The sequence below is a fragment of the Leuciscus leuciscus genome, assembly GCF_965113295.1.
Source record: "Leuciscus leuciscus genome assembly, chromosome: 25".
Taxonomy (NCBI): Eukaryota; Metazoa; Chordata; class Actinopteri; order Cypriniformes; family Leuciscidae; genus Leuciscus; species Leuciscus leuciscus.
This window is the reverse complement of record NC_138724.1, coordinates 16,692,811-16,710,455: the sequence shown is the minus strand read 5'-3', so window position 1 is coordinate 16,710,455 and position 17,645 is coordinate 16,692,811. Positions and strand designations below refer to the sequence as shown.

Genomic DNA, 17,645 nt, shown 5'->3' with positions numbered 1-17,645 from the left:
TTTTTACAAAAAGTGTTTAGACTAAGGTGGTGTATGGTATATATATACATACATACATATACATATACACACACACACATATATATATATATATATATATATATATATATATATATACACACACTATGCACAAGCATAATTTAAACTAAAATATTTGAGTTTTAAAAGTTTTTTTAAGTTGCAAATGATAAAACAACAGGTAAACTTCAAAATCAAGACAAAATGTATTTTTTAATGTTATTGCAATAGATTAAATATCAAATGTAGTTTTTTTTAAAGAAATATAGTGCAACCACTCTTTTGAAGTAAAATATGTAAAAAAAAAAAAAAAATTAAGTTGCAAATGATAAAACAAATGGTGACCTGCTCAAAATTGAGACAAAACGTATTTATACACTTAAATATCTATGAATATTTATGAATACATATCTATGAATATTATTGCATTAGATAAAATATCTTTTTTTTTTTTTTATAAATATAAATATATCACAAGCACACTTTTGAAGTAAAATATATATAAAAAAAATACTGTTCAAAATGAAGTAAAAAAGTATTGGAAACGTTTTGGTCACATTTAGAGGATCATGTTGATAATGTGCTGAACAACAGCTGTGGTTCCTCTTCTAGGACACGTGTGAACTTGAGGAGATCTGACTTTTTGATAAAACGTATAGGCCCACATGGAATCTGCATTCACAGAATTCAGCCGAAAATCTGTTAATGACGGTTGTTCCAATTCTGTGGATATCCAAACATTATCAGCCCTTGTGTGTTTGCATATGAAATATTTTGGCTAATTTGATAATGCTTTCATCTGCCAATAAAAGTGTAGTGCTGTCAGCACTACTGAACAATATTTAAATTTCATTCCACAGATTTTCCCTCTAAAATCAGAACAGAAAAAGCGAGGGAAAATGTCTGGAAATTCTAAGTATAGATCTTCCTAAAAGAGGCAAAAAAGGTACTTGTATTATCAAATTAAATTACATTTATACAGTACATACTTTTTAGGGCCACTGCATACTAGAATGATTTCTGAAGGATCATGTGAAGTCTCACTGAAGACTGGAGTAACAATGCTGAAATTTCAGCTTTGCCGTCACAGGAAACTAACTGTAATGAGAAGTTGTTCATGTTTTTATTCAGACAGCCCTTCAGTAATACTGTCGTCCCGGTTCAGGAGGTCATGTGATTACTCAGTCTTTCCCTCAACCCGTGTTAGCTTCTTTCTGCTTGCTCACGGTCTGCGCTCTGAACAGTCTTGGTTCCTGGTGATTCATTAGCATCTTTCTCTGCTTGTGACGGCCCATTGTCAACACTGTGGCAGATCGTGAGACTGATTTTAAGCCAATGGGGTTGCTAATTAGTCTTGCTCAGCCAGCTCTGAAAGACGCTCCAATCCCGCTTTCAGTTGGCCATGAGTCGCAAATGATAAAAAAAATATGTAATTGTGTTAAGTAATGATGAAATAATATGCATTAAGCCTTTTTTAAATATTAAAAACAAAGCAAGATGGAAATGCTTGGCAAAGCTGAATAGAGAATCTGTTTCCCTAAGTAAATAATAAAACACACATACACAAATGCAGAGCAGCATGCACAAAAATATCCACACAGGGCATGCCGGCATCATGCGCACAGTTACCATTTATACACTTACTGGGACGTCCACATATTTGGCTGCTGCTTTTACCTTAAAAAAACAACAAAAAACAGTACCTGCTTGATATCTTTGGCTTATTTGGTGTTCAGTGCGAAATAAGATCCCGGAAAGGGCGTGTGATAAACGTGAGAGACAACACTCACCGTGAAAGACAGGATTGAGGAGAAGAATGTTCCCTCGTCATATCGTGAGATTTTGGACAACACCCCATCCAAAACAGCTGCAAACTGTGAAAGAAAGTTAATGTTTGCGTGACAGGCACAAACACCTTTAGCACGAGCAACAATTAACAATTTAGGACAGAGTAACATTCACAGAAAAGGTACAACGTAGCAGAAAACACCATATAAGGTTTCCTGAAACACACATTCATTGGAAAGCTACGTGTTGAGTCCCACTGAAAAGAATGGGCAAAATCCAAATCGCAGTGTTATGAAATGTGCCGTCTCGAAAGAGGCTGAGACGATGCCTGATGGGAGTACCTTTGAGACCAAGGAGGAGATCATTTCCTTAAAGGCCTCATCGATCAGGACATCGATTTTTGAGTGGTACTGCTGCTGTGGGACAGAAGACGGGGGACAAGGAGGAGAAACATCAACAAATACGACGCCGAACAGATCGCAAGGCATCCTAAAAGAACAACACGCTCACAAAGACATATTTCGGGAGAGAGGAAAAATCCTCCCCGTGCAATAGGGCTGAGTTAAGCAGCTATTAGGCCCATTATGCCAATGAATGGCATTCCTGCTCTCGTTTAGGGCAAAGGAATTTGAAGGATACTTTTTGTGTGGGCCACAATTAGAGCAGCCTTGTGTTTTTCTAAAGAACCCGTCCAGCTGCGGCGACCAAAGGCTCACACTACATTCAATTAATCCGCCATTTCATGTCTGATAAGTCTTATTCACCTATTTTGTGGAAAAAAAAAGAGAGGAGGAAGGAGAAAGCGAGGGCTCAGGGGGTGTGAGAGAGAAAGAGAGAGAGAGCGCATCCATTTGGGTGCTGAATAGATGCCTTTGCTGCATGCAAGGCAAGCAGGAGTTCATCTCCGCCAACAATGGCCATTCACGCCGAATCTAAAGGACACCCAAATTAAAAATTTCAATCAACAATGCGTGCAGATCGGTGACAAATTGAGGGTGCTAAGGGGTCACTGTCAGCAGCTCTAATTTTCTTTTCACCCCTTTTTTTTTTCCTGCACGCAAAATGGCAGCTTTTTCATAAATGGCATTATAGGAGAATCTCGAGGACTTTTTACCTCAATTAACACTTCCATGTTTGCTTTTTATACGGCTAAGCGGCGAGGGCTTTTTTTTTTTTTTGCATTATCGCCGATTAAATAGGGAGGTCTTCGCCGTGTGTGTGAAAAACCAAAAGAACAATAATTTCTTTTGAAAACATTTATCTGGTAGCCATCCACTTCAGAGTCAGCGAGATGGCGGCTTATAAAGCATAACCTTGTATTTTGAAATAAAGCGGCAGACAAACTCGGGTAAAATCATCTTTTCTTTGTTTTTAAATAAAGTCTTTCACAAACACGCCGACATGCACCGTTGGCCATTAAACTCAATCCCGTGTGAAGGAAAATCAGTTGAGCGTTGAGAAATACCTTTTAACCCAATTCTAAGAAGTAAGTGGAAATAAAAGTGGCAGTTTCTCGACTATCTCGCCGCACAAGGCCGCATACTTTAGGTGTCAATGGAGGAGAAAATACATATTTTTTTCTTAAAGTTAGCACCCGTTTTATTTATTTATTTATTTTGTTAGGACTGGAAAAGAGTAGTATCGACTACGACGACAATTCAGAAGAGAGAGAGCAGGATCTCGACTACACAAACAAATAGTTGACTTCTATTTCAGAAGATTTCATACATCTAAATGTGCATTAATATAAAGAAGACAAAGAATTACGGCAGTAAAATTTGAGGGTGCTGTTTATTATTTGAAGGAGCAACTGATTTGGTGAAATGAAAACAACACTGGAGTGTTAGTGATTCCACTAATTTGTGATATTTTGAAAATGTCTCTGTGTTTTTTTGTCAATAAAATTGAAGTCAATGTTATTTGGTTTCCAACATTCTTCAAAAATATCTTCTTTTGTGTTCCAGAAAAGAAAAAGTCATACAGGCTTCGAATGTCATGAAGGTGAGTAAATTATTACAGAATTTTAATTTTTTGAGTGAAATATCTAATTAAATGTTAACTGCACAAATATTTTTTTTTCTCTACTCACAAGCACAAAAGAAGGGTAGAGTGTATACTTACCCATTGTTGGTCAACCTTGGGTTCATGCAATAACGTGCAGGACATGCGGGGATGAGTAAAAAAAAGACAATGAGCAAAAAGATAAAACATCCTTGAATGAAAACTAATCTCAGAGCTGGTTGACAGACAGCCATCAGATAAATAAAACTGATTTTGATCATTAATTAGGTGAAATTCAACTAGGTAATAAACAAACACAACACAAAATCTAACGAACTTGCTTATTTCAGAAGGAAGAATATGAAATGAGATTTATAGTCATTTATTAAAGAGAAAGTCATTTATTAAAAACGAAAGTCTAAACCTATTACTAAACTTAAATGTAATCTACAAAGGTCCGAAAAACACAAACGCAAAGTTTATTTATAGCAATTTCTTTGTTATTTTGTAGCCTGAACAGCACACACAACAAACACAATACACACCACGTTCACAAATTGAATATGAAGGTTAAAATCAGATTAAAATCAACCGGCAAGGTGTCTCAGTGTGAATGGCGCCAAATCGGATTTCGACTAGTTTTCTACGTAGTGCATGTAACATCATATAACATTTTTTTAAATAGCATTTATAATTGTCTCGGAGTACACTCATTTTTACTGCGCTTCTGGGTTGTACGTCAGAACGTAGGCTCACTATTGGCCAGCATCACACACATGACCAGCGTCGGCCAATAGTGAGCCTACGTGGTGACGTACAACCCAGAAGCGCTGCGCTGTTACACGTGAACTCACTCAGAGGCCCACATTGAAGAAAATTAATAGTTGAATAAAGTCGTTTTTTGTTTGTTTTTTTTTGCACAAAAAGAATTCTCGTGGCTTGATAAACTTGAGGTTGAACCACTGTAGTCACTTGGACTATTTTAAACATTGTCTTTACTAACTTTTCTGGGCTGGCAGACATCGATTACCTAGCAACCTATGAAGGAGTGATCCAGCTCTCAGATTTCATCAAAAATATCTTAATTTGTGTTCCGAAGATGAACGAATGTCTCACGGGGCTGGAACAACATGAGGGTGAGTGATTACTGACAGAATTTTCATTTTTGGGTGAACTATCCCTTTAAAAAGTGAACTGTAACATTCAATTTGGATTTAAAATCCATTTCGGATTTGTCTCTAGTGTGAGCACATCCTAAGTGAATCCGAACTCTACTCTGGATCATAATTATCCAATTGAGAGTTTTCAAAGACAATCTGAACATCTTTCGCTCTCCAGTCAGAAGTTGACAGAACAATGTTTTGATAAAGGTACATGTTTACTGGAGTCAATTCACTTTAGGTAGTATCTGAATAGCTTACTTATAGTACATTAAGTTGGGATAAAGTATTTTTATTTGAAGAAACTACATCTTTAATGAACAGCTATGTAAAATGTTCACAAAGAGAAAAGGCAATTAAATAGCTAGCCAAAGAATCATCGTAATTGCCATGCAAATGAGAAGCCAGTATAATGAATTGGCTGGTTTGAAATCAAAATGGCAGTCCTCGGTGCCGAAGGGTCTGTGGAAGTTTGGATGTGATTTTGTTCAAGGCCTCCAGAGCATTAGGACCTTGTGGTCGAGACTTATCTCTAGGCAGAAGAAGAGGAGGATAATATCGCCCACAGAAAGGAAGGACAAAGCACTTCAAACCAACCAATAACACCTGTGCTAGTTCAACTCAAAATCAAGTTTGAGGTATAAAAAGACAAACTGATGGATCTTGAAAGCTATTCAAACGGCTGATTAGTGTAACGTTATTTAAATGTTCTTAATCTTGTTTGTACCTCCTTGCTGTCTGAGACTTATGGTGTTCATAAAAGATCTCCAGTACTAAGATAAACATAGATGTGACCGCTCAAGTTTGTGACGTACCTCTTGACCTTGGTCGAGAACACAGAGCTTGGAGCACTGCTTCTTGGCGTCCATGAGAACATTGAACATTGTGCACACAGACAAGGGAACGCGGAAATCGGTGGATTTGCTAGACTTCTGCATTTTCGAGTCAAAGGCAGCTTTGGTCCTAGATGTCAGAGATGGCAGAGAAATCAATTACATGAAGCTCCTGGCTGTAAAGGGACAGCCATTTATTCGTTCTTTAATAGCTGACCTTTTGACACAGGCTTCCATCATATCACTAGCCATCAGTTTGAGCCTCTGCTCCAGATGTTTGGCGAACTCCAGCTCTGGCCAGTGCAGGTCCATCACGAACATCTGAAGAGCATCCAGCTTCCAGAATAGATCTTCTGATGTGGCCGAGCCGTTACTGAGGAAGGCAGAAGCCGTGACGCGTCAGCACACGCTTGATCTTAAAGTCTACATTTCGACTTTACATCATTTTTTCACTGCAAATACATTACAAATCTAAAAAGGAGAAAGCATGAATGCCAAGGTCAAAGTACACAAAACACACTTTATAATAATAAAATGAGTTTGTTAACAGATTCGTGCAAAACAGATCAGTACTTGATGCCCATTTAATTATTTGAATGCCCATAAACTAATGATTTACTGCATTATTTAACAAAGTGTTACAAAAAAGATTACATGATGGCATACAGAGAGAGTATATAGCTGGAACATAAACATAAATCTTAAGGTGTTTTCACATTTGCTTTTTTTCAGGGGTCTGAGAATTTAGATTTATTTGAATATTCTTTATTCGGAAGTTATATAAAAATATATAAAATAAAATTATATAAATATTAAAAGTGATACAATTAATTAATAAAATATTTGTATTATTATTATAATAAAATTTTAAATAACAGTTAATGTTAATATTATAATTAATATATCAACAGCAAATATTATTCATAGATAAGATTATTAGAAGAACATTATATATTATAATATATTAACATGCATTTCATTTTATCATCATAAAATATTCTTATAATAATAATAATATAAATAATATTTACATATTAATTAATATAAATGTATAAAATGTATTGTATATTATATTAAATTAATATTAATACTTTTATAATTATTATAAAATGAATTATAAAATATTGCAATAATAATAAAAAATAATTAAACATGAATTATATTATAATTAATATATTATTATATCAAATATGTAATATGGGTAGTCACAATTAAAATAGACCAAAATGGCACCTCAGTCCATTTTAATGGCTAAAGACAGTTTGAATGCAAATAAAAAATGTCGGTTCTTTTTAACTCCACGTTTGGGCCTCAACGGTGAAATGATCTCACACCTCATTATAGCACTTCTCACGTTAATGTAACCCCTACGATGAATCCTATTTCTCATTTGCAAATGTCTGGTGTAAACTAATGTAAATGAATGAAAGGGTTCAGAGACTGAGAACTCAAATGTGAAAACACCTTACAATGTCAATGAATAGTTAAGTCGTCCTCAAATTGCAAAAAAGCACAGTCAAACGACTAATCGTGCGAGAGCGACTCAGTAAAAGTCAAGTTGTCCTGCACCCAGCGGACCGAAGTGCAGCAGACGGGAAGCTGCAGGGAGTCGAGGTCGAGAGCAGTTTCCACTGATGTCCGCTGGGTTCGAAGGGGCTCAAGAGATCTCCGCCAAGCGAGACAGATGGAGCGACATCACCGTGTCAACCGCAGTCGACACAACAAGTCGCGGCTCGTGACGCGACGAGACGAAAAAAGGCCACTCGGTCCACTTGCTGTTAAAAGACTGTTACCTTCACAAGTGGCGGTCCGGGAAAATAAACCGTTTGGCAAAGTCCGCTGTGCAATTAAAAGGGGCGAGCGCAAGCTCCCACTCGGTTAATTAGCGGCGGTACGGTCCGTAAGGGCCCCCCCGGGGGTGCGCGCCTCCGCCTCCAGCACAGGGTGAACAAATGGACCAGTTTTCTCGTCTGTTGAAGAGACTCCCTGAGGGAGAACACAAAGTTCTCGCCGAATCTAACAACCAGCTAACCACAGAGTCCCCTCTGACAGACACCCACAGGACTACACCCACTACAGACACTGTTTCAGGCCTGAAAGCTGGTGTGCTTTTGCAGTTCACACTCTTCAGGCTAATTGAGACGGATGCGATTTAACTTTCCGACGTTATTTAGGCTCTCGTAGCTGTCAGAAGTTCTTTTGTAGAGCGACGCTGTTTACATCTTGTTTTGAGTGAAGCCAATTGTTCTGGGATAAACCTGGATTTTGGTGTATGAGGTCACTATGCTATAGTGTTACCCAGATAACCCCCGACGGGCAGAGAGAAAATAGTGCTGCTGTTTATCATCAGATGCTCACAGCGGGATTAAACGCGCTCGCGCTCCGCAGATTGAACCGATGATACCTGGGCGCTTCACTATGGGAAGAAAAATGAATGTTTATGGAGACTCGGGCGTCCATGTGAATTATCTTTTAAACCGGTTTCTGTGAATTTGTTGTCTTTCAGACTAAAAAAAACAGGATATAGGCACAACACACACCAAACACAAGCATGTGATATCTCTGGTACTCACAAAATATCAGGCAAATTAACTCCTTGTCCGCTGTAAATCAAATGCATAACTGTGTTAAATTTAACTGATGAATCACACCAAAAAAGCCACACATCACCACCTAAAAATGACAGTATATAACAGCTATCAAGCAACTTTGGCACAAAAAGCACTAAAATGAACACCATCACACCAATGTTTTCAAGCAATCACATCGCCAACAGGATCATCACACTGTGATGGAGACAGGGATGGGAATCGGAAGCAATTTAATCATTTGATTCAATGATTCTGGTTCCTTAACAATTCCATTAATGATTCTTTTGTACTTTTGAAGAAGCCCAACCTAATATAATTGGCCTTAACTATATAACTAAACAAAATCAGTACTATTTTTCATAACAAATTAGTTATTTTTCGCTGAATTACCATTTTCAAGGAGTTAATACAATAAAAAAAAAAGAAGAAGTAGTAATTAAGCAGAAAAAGTAGTAATTCTATCATGTGACTATCAGTCAACAACTGAAAGTGATTCAATAAGTTGAGATTCAAGCATGTCAGTAGATGATTCAAACAAATAACTGTTTAACCAAACATGAGTTTATAGCAAATTCATAAAAAAAAAACTGACCCATAAGAAATTTTTCATAACAAATTAGTTATTTTTCTATTAAAGTAACATTTTAAAGGACATAATACAATAAAAAAGTGGTTCAGTCTCAGCTGCAAGTGATTCAATAAGTCGAGATTCAAGTGATTCAGCAGACTGATTCGTTTAGACTAAAATAGTTTTTTGCCAATTAATTAAAAAGAACAATCACAAATTACACAAGTTGTGTTAGTTCAATTGTTGTGCGAAATAGCTCGCAACTCGGATGAAACGGTGCCGAAGAACGCAAACATTCGAGACAAGCAGATTTTTTTTTTTTTGGGGGGGGCAAATTATGGAACTCGTTCTGAATAAAACAACTTCTTGATTCCCAACCCAAGCTGACAGACACGAAACATTTAATTATTTCAAAAACTACATCAAAAACTAACATAACGCTCACAAAATCATGCAATTAAAGATGCACTTTATGGTTACTTAAAAATACCAATTCATTATGCTAAAGTGAGTGTAATCATTTTTGTTATAACTTATGTTTAACACACAAATGCTTGTTTTAGCAATAACTAAAACCAACTATTGGAAGCATCCTCTAGGCTGCATTTAAAATGTATATGCCCCAATAAATATATCTGAGTGTTTTTAAGGGTTTTTACTGGTTCTAACTAGTCATGTGACCTCTTTGCAGCTATAATAAGCATATGTCAAGAACAGTAAGCAGCGATGGCGCCCAGCTGGCCCATACACACGTGCTGTCACACAGCGGCCCCATCCAGGAAGGGGCTGAGAAGCTGGGCATCTGAGGGAGGTTAAGAGGCAGGTTGGGAACCCTGGGAAGTGGAACGCTTGGCAGATTGTTGGTGATGGTCCTGCCAGAGATCAGAGAGTGAAAGAGCAGAAAGCACTGAGAGGAGGCGAACAATAAGACAGTTCATCAGATGAAGAGCAGAATAAACAGCGGTTGACTGATCATTCTGTGTCATCAGAAGGGAAAGACTCGGGGAAGAGATTCGCCTTAGTTGGAGAAGACGGCATATTTCATTTGTGAACATGTGGTTGTGAGACACGGACATACAATCTGTTCAATGCCGTACTGTATTAAGAGCCATGTTCAGTTTGGAGTCTAAGAGACCCAAGATATATTTTTGTTTTATTTTAATTTTGGTAATTTTTTTATTAAATGTCTTTTGCTGGGGTCAAACCGACCCCTTAAGAGTAAACATGTTAGTCACATTTCTGAAAGGTTCATAACTACTACTTTGTTGTAAATCAGAGTTAGAGCTTCAACAATAATAACTAAAAATAATATATAATATTATAAAAAAATTATAATTATATAAGTATTATTTTTATTACTATATATTATTATGAATAAATAATATTATTAATAATAATAATTATAAACCCTACAGTGTTTTGATAAGAAAATTTGGTCAGATTAACTCCCCTAAATACAATTTATTATTATTTGAAATGTTTGAGGGAAAAATACAAGTTTATTTATTAGGTCAGAGGAACTTAAAAGCAAATGATCATAAATAATAATAATAATATTCATTTTTTTTTTCAAATTGTTATCATAAAATAATAATAATAATAATAATAATAATAATAATAATAATAATAGGTAGTAATAATAATAGTTATTATTATGGTTTATAAATAATTATCATTTATAAATAATAATAATTAAAAAAAAACCTAGAGCATTTTGATTAGGTCAGAGGAAATGATTATGGGCAAATTATTATTTTAAATGATGATTATTATTTTTTAACATGTAAATCATGGGGGACATTGGGATTCCAAATATCTCACCAGAACATGAGAGTTAAGGTCCTACGTAAGGTCAAATTTTCACAACCAGTGTTTTCTGAAGTTCTGCATCCACTGGAAATTGATTTGTCAACTGAATGATCACGACCCAACATACAGAGTTGACTTCACGTCTATCAGATTAAATATGGCGAGAATGAACAGAAAACTGAAGTAAATCAGAAAAGTACAAAGCATTAATGGAAAAGGAGGACGACTATCTTGGAGGCTCCATTATTTTCCCTCTCTCCAATCATCTTTTCATTCTCTGAAACATGAACAAGTTAAAAGCTTTGCTATTAATAACCTGGCATGTTTAAACAAACACGGCACTGCATTCTCCAAAAAGCAAAGAGAATCAATCGATGAAAAAAACAACACCACACGCAGCAAAATCATGTTAGTGTGAGGTTAAACAGGGTCTTACTTCACAGACTGCCACGTCTCCTGTTCGAAGCCGCGGTGAATGGACTGAGCTATAGACGACTCCATCAGGTCAATGTAGCGCACCACTAGAGGGATGTACAGGTCCTGGAGGTGCTTGTGGAACGTTCCATTATACAGGTGAGCTGGAGAACATGAGGAAAGAATGAAGGCTTTACAATGTATCGGCTGATGTGCAACCAGTATTACAAGGAAAAATATTGTTAGACCTCTTAAAGCCGTAGTGCAGTGGAAATATATCTAGAACACCACTTCCAGAAATCATTGGCAACTTTTTTTTTTTGTTAAAAAATAAAACATTTAAATAATACAACATATACATTCTTTAGGATCTTGAAAAACAAAACCCTTGTGTTGTGTTCGGGTCATTTTGAGAGATTTTCTTTTCCCTGAAAATGTTACTTAATATTATCACATTGGACTAAAACTTACTGACTGGCTCACACAGGATCATTTTTGTACTTTTTTGGGGATTTTTTTCCCACCTTGTTACACTTGCTGTGTTCCATTATTCGGTGATAATATAGCATAACGAGAGATTTACAAGCAATTTTTAAAAGGCCGGCCATCAAAGGTGTTATAGAGTTTTCAACACTAAAGTAACAAAACAAATTAGTGAATTTATTTGCATAACAAATTTAATGGTTTCAAAATCTCATGTGAACATGGTGGTGTTGTGTTGTCGAGCTACTCATTTGCACATAAACTACTAATAAGATTTGCAAAATGAGCAGTTTTATTGTAGAGGAAGGTGGGGTAAGATGTGCCACACTCTTAATCTAGAAAACTGTGGGTGAGGTTATGTTTTGTCACATGACATACTGTAAAATGTACTGTAAAGCAAATGTTCTGAAATAAAATTTATTTGATACAAAATATATATTTAACAAAAAAAAAATTTCAGTTTTTTTTCCAAATTTGAAGTTGATATCACAAAAATGCACCCGCTAAAATATTCTAAAGAACTATCTCCATTTTCGATTTATGATGACTACTAAAATATACGGTAACGAAAATGGCAAGTGTCCCGCTATGGCGTCACCGACGGTTAACAGACTAAACCTTTTCCCACCTGCTTTTTGAAAATGCAAATAAAAATTAATATTTGGAAAAGGTTTGTACAATGGACCCTTTTAGTCCACTGTACAAGTATAATGTTATAAAAAAGTTATAAAAACTTAGATTTACAAAGATAATAATTATAGAAAATCATCAGTCTGTGAAAGCAGTCCATAAAAAAAATATATTAATAAAAAAATATATAATTTATGTTGTTTTTTTCTTTTCTTTTGCTTATTGCAGACACCCTAAAATACAATTAGTCACCTAGTAGACAACATACTGTGTATGTAAAAAGTGGCACAGCTTACCCCAATCTCCCGTACATGTAAATGCACTCAATGTAATTAAACCACTTAGAAGGAAATGGAGAGAGAGAGAGAGAGAGAGAGAGAGAGAGAGAGAGAGAGAGAGAGAGAGAGAGAGTCTCCTCAGGCATCATTAAGTGTAATTCCCATCTCTCTATTCCTCCTCATTAACACTAGCCTTTTTACTCTCATGGGTGTGTGAGCTCATTCCCAACCATTTAATAACGATGAAAGTCATTTGAGCATTTAGTGTCAATGTCACCACAATTTATTTGTCATGTGCACACACTAAAAACTGTAAAAGCACTCAAGTCGCAACTGAAACGAATCCCGGTCCAAAATCAGGAAAATTAAAGATTTCATCCTACAGTGTTATCTGCTACTTAGGGGCGTTTGGTTGTTCTAAGGATTTGAAATAACATGTGATGAATTCAGTGGCTACTTAAGTAGACGACTCTAAATGAGGATCTGTCGAGAAAAGTTCAAGGTAACATTGAGATTTATGATTCTTTTCATTGAAATTTTTAAAGATTTTTACTTTTTGTCATGTTAGAGTGCTAGTGCTATCGATCTTCATATTGAAAACATTGAAAAAGAGCAGCGTGAATATTCTGCCAAGCTTCTCATTTGGAGTTTCACAAAAAAAAAAGTCTGAAATAACATCAACAATTTCTGGGTGAATTCTTCCATTAAAACTACCATCTACCAAACAGGCAAATTTAAAATAGTTTTCCCAAAATTTTCAACATGTTTCCATCAGGCTTCCCTCATTAGAATTAATTTCCGTGATATTAATGTAGTGAGAACAGGGCAGAGGAAAGCAATTTGAGGGGATCTTCTTCAAGAAAGTTCATACTGTATATGAAAGAGCGTGGGAGTTCCCTATATCTTTCTGCCAACTGTCTGTGTTATTACAGGCTGCCATTTCCATTGTCATGCTCCCTAGATAACCAACCATATCTATTCCAAATAAACTTAGCAAACGTCTATATTACCGTCGCAAATGTCACAGTCACGCGAAACAATCTTTAACTGGCTGCAGTTAGGGTTAGCTCCTCGCGCAATTAACTTCATGTTATGAAGTATTCAAAACTATTTTCTGGGATCATTTCTTGTTGGTTACGAGAGACCTATGCTCAGGATATGTCGGATACTTTGGCAGGATTCAGATATGTGATCTGTCGAATAACCCTCCAGAGCCACTAACAGATCTCATATATCTAATGAGTGAGTTGACAATAACAGTGCAGCATGTTAACCTGTTCTCCTAACAAGTATTGTTCTCCAAAGCAACGCTTAGCAGTGAGAACATGCTATCAGAACTTTGGACAAGCGGAAGAGTGGAGAAACAATGCAGAGCGAGGAGAAAGAAAGACAAACTTATTGCTTATAGCTGAACTCATTTCATAACTGATAAACTTAACACAGTTATTGAACTGAATTAAATCTACACTGAAGTGACTTTTGCTGAATAATGACACTATTGTCTTTTTTTAAGAGCTGCTTTACAGCAGAATTGAATTTTGTTTGCATCATTTATCATTATTTTCCTATTTATCATTGTAAAGCTGCTTTGAAACAACTGTAAAAAAAAATTAAAAAAATTGCTGCAATTAGTTACAAGTTTAGTTTAGTTGGATATTTTAGTTATCTCAACAAATTTTAAGTTAAGTTAACTTAATATTTTAAGTCAAGCAAGCACACACTTTTTTTTAAGTTGAAACAACACATTATTTCTTATTCTAATGTTGAATTTTAAGTTGTGATTTTTTATAGTAAGCGCTATATAAATAAAGGTGACAAACACTACACACGGTCAGTTCGGAGGAAGTTGTTGAGCAGCTGAAAGAGGGGGAAACTGTCCCAGGAGTCCTGTGGCTGGACGGCCAGTGCTGAGTCCATGTCCACCGTGTAGAGCGACAGGAAGGTCTCAGCGTGCTCACCCATCGCCTCTGGCCACCAGGAGAAGGCCTGCAAAATACACACACGCATCAACAGCTATATTCTTCAATTAGGGACACTTTTGAAACATTTATCATGTCCTGGAACTAGTTATTTTAGGATAATTGATTTTATTTAGATTTTATTTTTATATTTTCGGTTTTCACTTAATTTGTTGTGTTTTGTCATTTGTATTAGTTAAAAAAATATTTATGTATTTAATTTGAGTTGATTTCATTTGAGCACTTCAAGTTAAACTACGCAAAAATGAGATATGTTGCCTGGGCAACATTATTAAATAATATTTTATTTTAGTTAACTTTTTTTTTTTTTTTATTGTTATGGCTTTACTTTTAAGCTAACAATAATAACCCTGGAACAAAGATCTGATCATGGATTTGAACAACTATCAAGATGTATGTGTGATGGTAATGACATAATACTGAAATATTACATAAAAAATAAGAATTGGCCATTTTGATTTCATGGTGATTTTAAGCTCTCATTTTTTCAGATTAAAAGTGCAAAGTAGAAATTTCCCTGATTTTAATACTTTTTATAATTGTATTAAAGAGAAATGAAAATTGGGAAACTTTGGCAAAATGTAAACATTTAGCACTTTAAAATCAGGAAAATGTATTAAATTAAAGAGACAGAATTAATATGAATTTCTTTATATATTATATAGATAGAATAAATAATAAAGCCTATTTAATATATTTTTTAAAACATGTTTTTTATAAAAAAATTTCCCCTTAAAATCATCCCAGTGGACATAAAAGTTCCCCTAATTAGAAAAGAATCACCCATATATGTAACCAGCACATGTAACATGCTGAAAATATACTACGTCTTCTATACATGTGCAAACATACAATCACAAACAATAATGCCAAAAGCCATAATGTAGAGAGGAATAGGGTACAATACTGAGGGCTAAGCATTATGTACTTGGATGCTCGCAACAAAGCACAAACATGGAATTAAAGCAAGTAGAAGCAGAAGACAATCATAAAATGATGGGACCTTGAAAAGAACCACACAAAGATCGAGATGGAAAATGGCTTTACAAAACCTGCATGCTTGGTTTTGTAAAGCTTTACGTCTACATTTTATCAGTACATATTTGAACAATTTATACTTATGATTTTCACTTGGTACACTGAAAACATTTTATGTGTAAGATTTACTGTGAAATAGATTTCACGGATAATTACAACGGCAAGTAACACACTGAATTAAATGTGACATTTTCAAGTAAAAAGGCTGAAATAGTATTTTCTTGTAAAACCTACTCCAATAATCTTTGTTTTTAGTCTGTACTATATTTGACCATTTACTTTGAATTTTTTTTTTTTACAGTGTAGATGCACAGAAATCCCATAGAATTAAGTTGTGGTCACATTAGTGAAGTTTCACCGAAATTTCATGGGCAAAAGAGCTCAAAAAAGCTTCCAGTTGGTCAATGGTGCAAATTCATGTGACCATTTTTAACCTGATGTAAAATCTCTGTGGGAAAATTTTTAACCATTCTGCGAAATTCCTGATCGTTACGAATTCCCATTGAAATGACTGGATTTTGCATATTTAGAGACCGGAATAGTAGATTGTTGTGATTGGGCTGCTTTGATATAGACCGATACCCTTGCAACCACTCAGAACACTTTAGCAATGCCATGGAAACCATTCATAAAATTCCCTATGATCAGGCAATGTTTTTTATACTATAGAAAAATGGAAAATAACATTTGAATATCAACTTTAATCACTTGTAAATACATCAACACTGATTTAAATTTTATAGGTAACAAATAGATGCATATAAAAATACATTTTTACGTTTGGTTTTTACGTTTGGAAAAGGTGAACTGTACTAGAAAGTAGCAGAATACTGCCATCAAAAAGGCTAAAGATCAAAAAAGGACAATTAGCTATCCATGTGTCTTTTATGGTCGACTGCAGCGCACCAGAGCTCATACATCCTACTGAATTCCCCTGAGAAAAGGGAAAAATTCAGTGCCGTCTTTCTACATAGTGCCGAGCTCCTATTGTCTGCCAGTATGTGCATTGAAGGCCCTTCTGAAAAGATCCAAGTCCATCAATACATTTCTCTCTTTGCATTCTTCCACACGGCCATTCTTGGGGACGTCTGCAGCCAACTAAATCGAGAGTATCAACGAAAGCCCGTTCATGTTGTCTTGTATTCTTTGAAGCCAAGAACTTTTCATCCAAAGCGGTCGGCATCGAGCGATAGGGATAAAAGTGCAATCAGTCATGGTGAAGAATATGTGGTGGAGAGGAGAATGCTGACTTATTAAAGGGTGCTATTGTGTACGGATATCCGAGCGTGTGTGTGTGTGTGTGTGTGTGTGTGTGTGTGTGTGTGTGTGTGTGTGTGGGGAGGGGGCGAACGTCACTCTTGTCTGACTAGATGTTTTACAGTCGATGGCCTTGAGGGAGTTTGTCTTCAGGGCTTTCAGAAGCAGGTTTTGAACAGCATAGAGCTGACATCCATTTCAGTCTAAAACATACTCAGAAACTGACCATACTCTTTTCTGTTGCTTCTAGGAATGGGTCAGGATGGTTAGCTAGTCGATCATATTACTAACTTGTTGTGAAACTGGGAAATACACTACTGTTCAAAAATGTAGGGTTGGTAAAATTTGTTAATGTTTTTGAAAGAAGTCTCTTCTGCTCACCAAGGCTGCATGTATGTGATCAAAAATACAGTAAAAAACAATAATATTGTGAAATATTATTACAATATAAAATAACTGTTTTCTATTTTAATATATTTTAAAATGTAATTTATTCCAGTGATGCAACGCTGAATTTTCAGCATCATTACTCCAGTCTTCAGTGTCACATGATCCTTCAGAAATCAAATCCCTCATTATAATATCCACAGATAGTAATTAGCATAATACACACCCAAACCATCTCCATAAAAGGGCTGCCCTCACAATCTCAGCCTAGACTGCATATTATTTGATGCATTTTTATGCAGAATTAATATTCTGGAAAAAAAATAATTATATGTAAATATTGCAGAAACTATTCCAGGCTTTTATTATCTTATTGTAGTATATGAATAATATATTTAACAATATGTATAT

General features: G+C 35.5%; 1 protein-coding gene across 7 annotated transcripts in view; it reads right to left on the bottom strand.

Moving 5' to 3' along the window:
* Window positions 1-17,645, bottom strand: part of cadps2 (Ca++-dependent secretion activator 2) — a 156,149-nt gene that overhangs the window by 6,970 nt on the left and 131,534 nt on the right. For 3 of the 7 annotated variants that reach the window (XM_082159260.1, XM_082159264.1, XM_082159266.1), the window contains 10 exons: window positions 14,403-14,559; window positions 11,205-11,346; window positions 9,712-9,831; window positions 8,374-8,403; window positions 6,018-6,173; window positions 5,783-5,930; window positions 3,928-3,942; window positions 2,148-2,222; window positions 1,809-1,892; window positions 1,663-1,695 (listed from right to left, as the gene is read on the bottom strand). In XM_082159260.1, the coding sequence (XP_082015386.1) occupies window positions 1,663-1,695; window positions 1,809-1,892; window positions 2,148-2,222; window positions 3,928-3,942; window positions 5,783-5,930; window positions 6,018-6,173; window positions 8,374-8,403; window positions 9,712-9,831; window positions 11,205-11,346; window positions 14,403-14,559 (960 nt within the window). Of the gene's footprint in view, window positions 1-1,647; window positions 1,696-1,808; window positions 1,893-2,147; window positions 2,223-3,927; window positions 3,943-5,782; window positions 5,931-6,017; window positions 6,174-8,373; window positions 8,404-9,711; window positions 9,832-11,204; window positions 11,347-14,402; window positions 14,560-17,645 lie in introns of all 7 variants that reach the window. The other 4 variants (XM_082159265.1, XM_082159261.1, XM_082159262.1 and 1 more) reach the window with 4 other exon arrangements.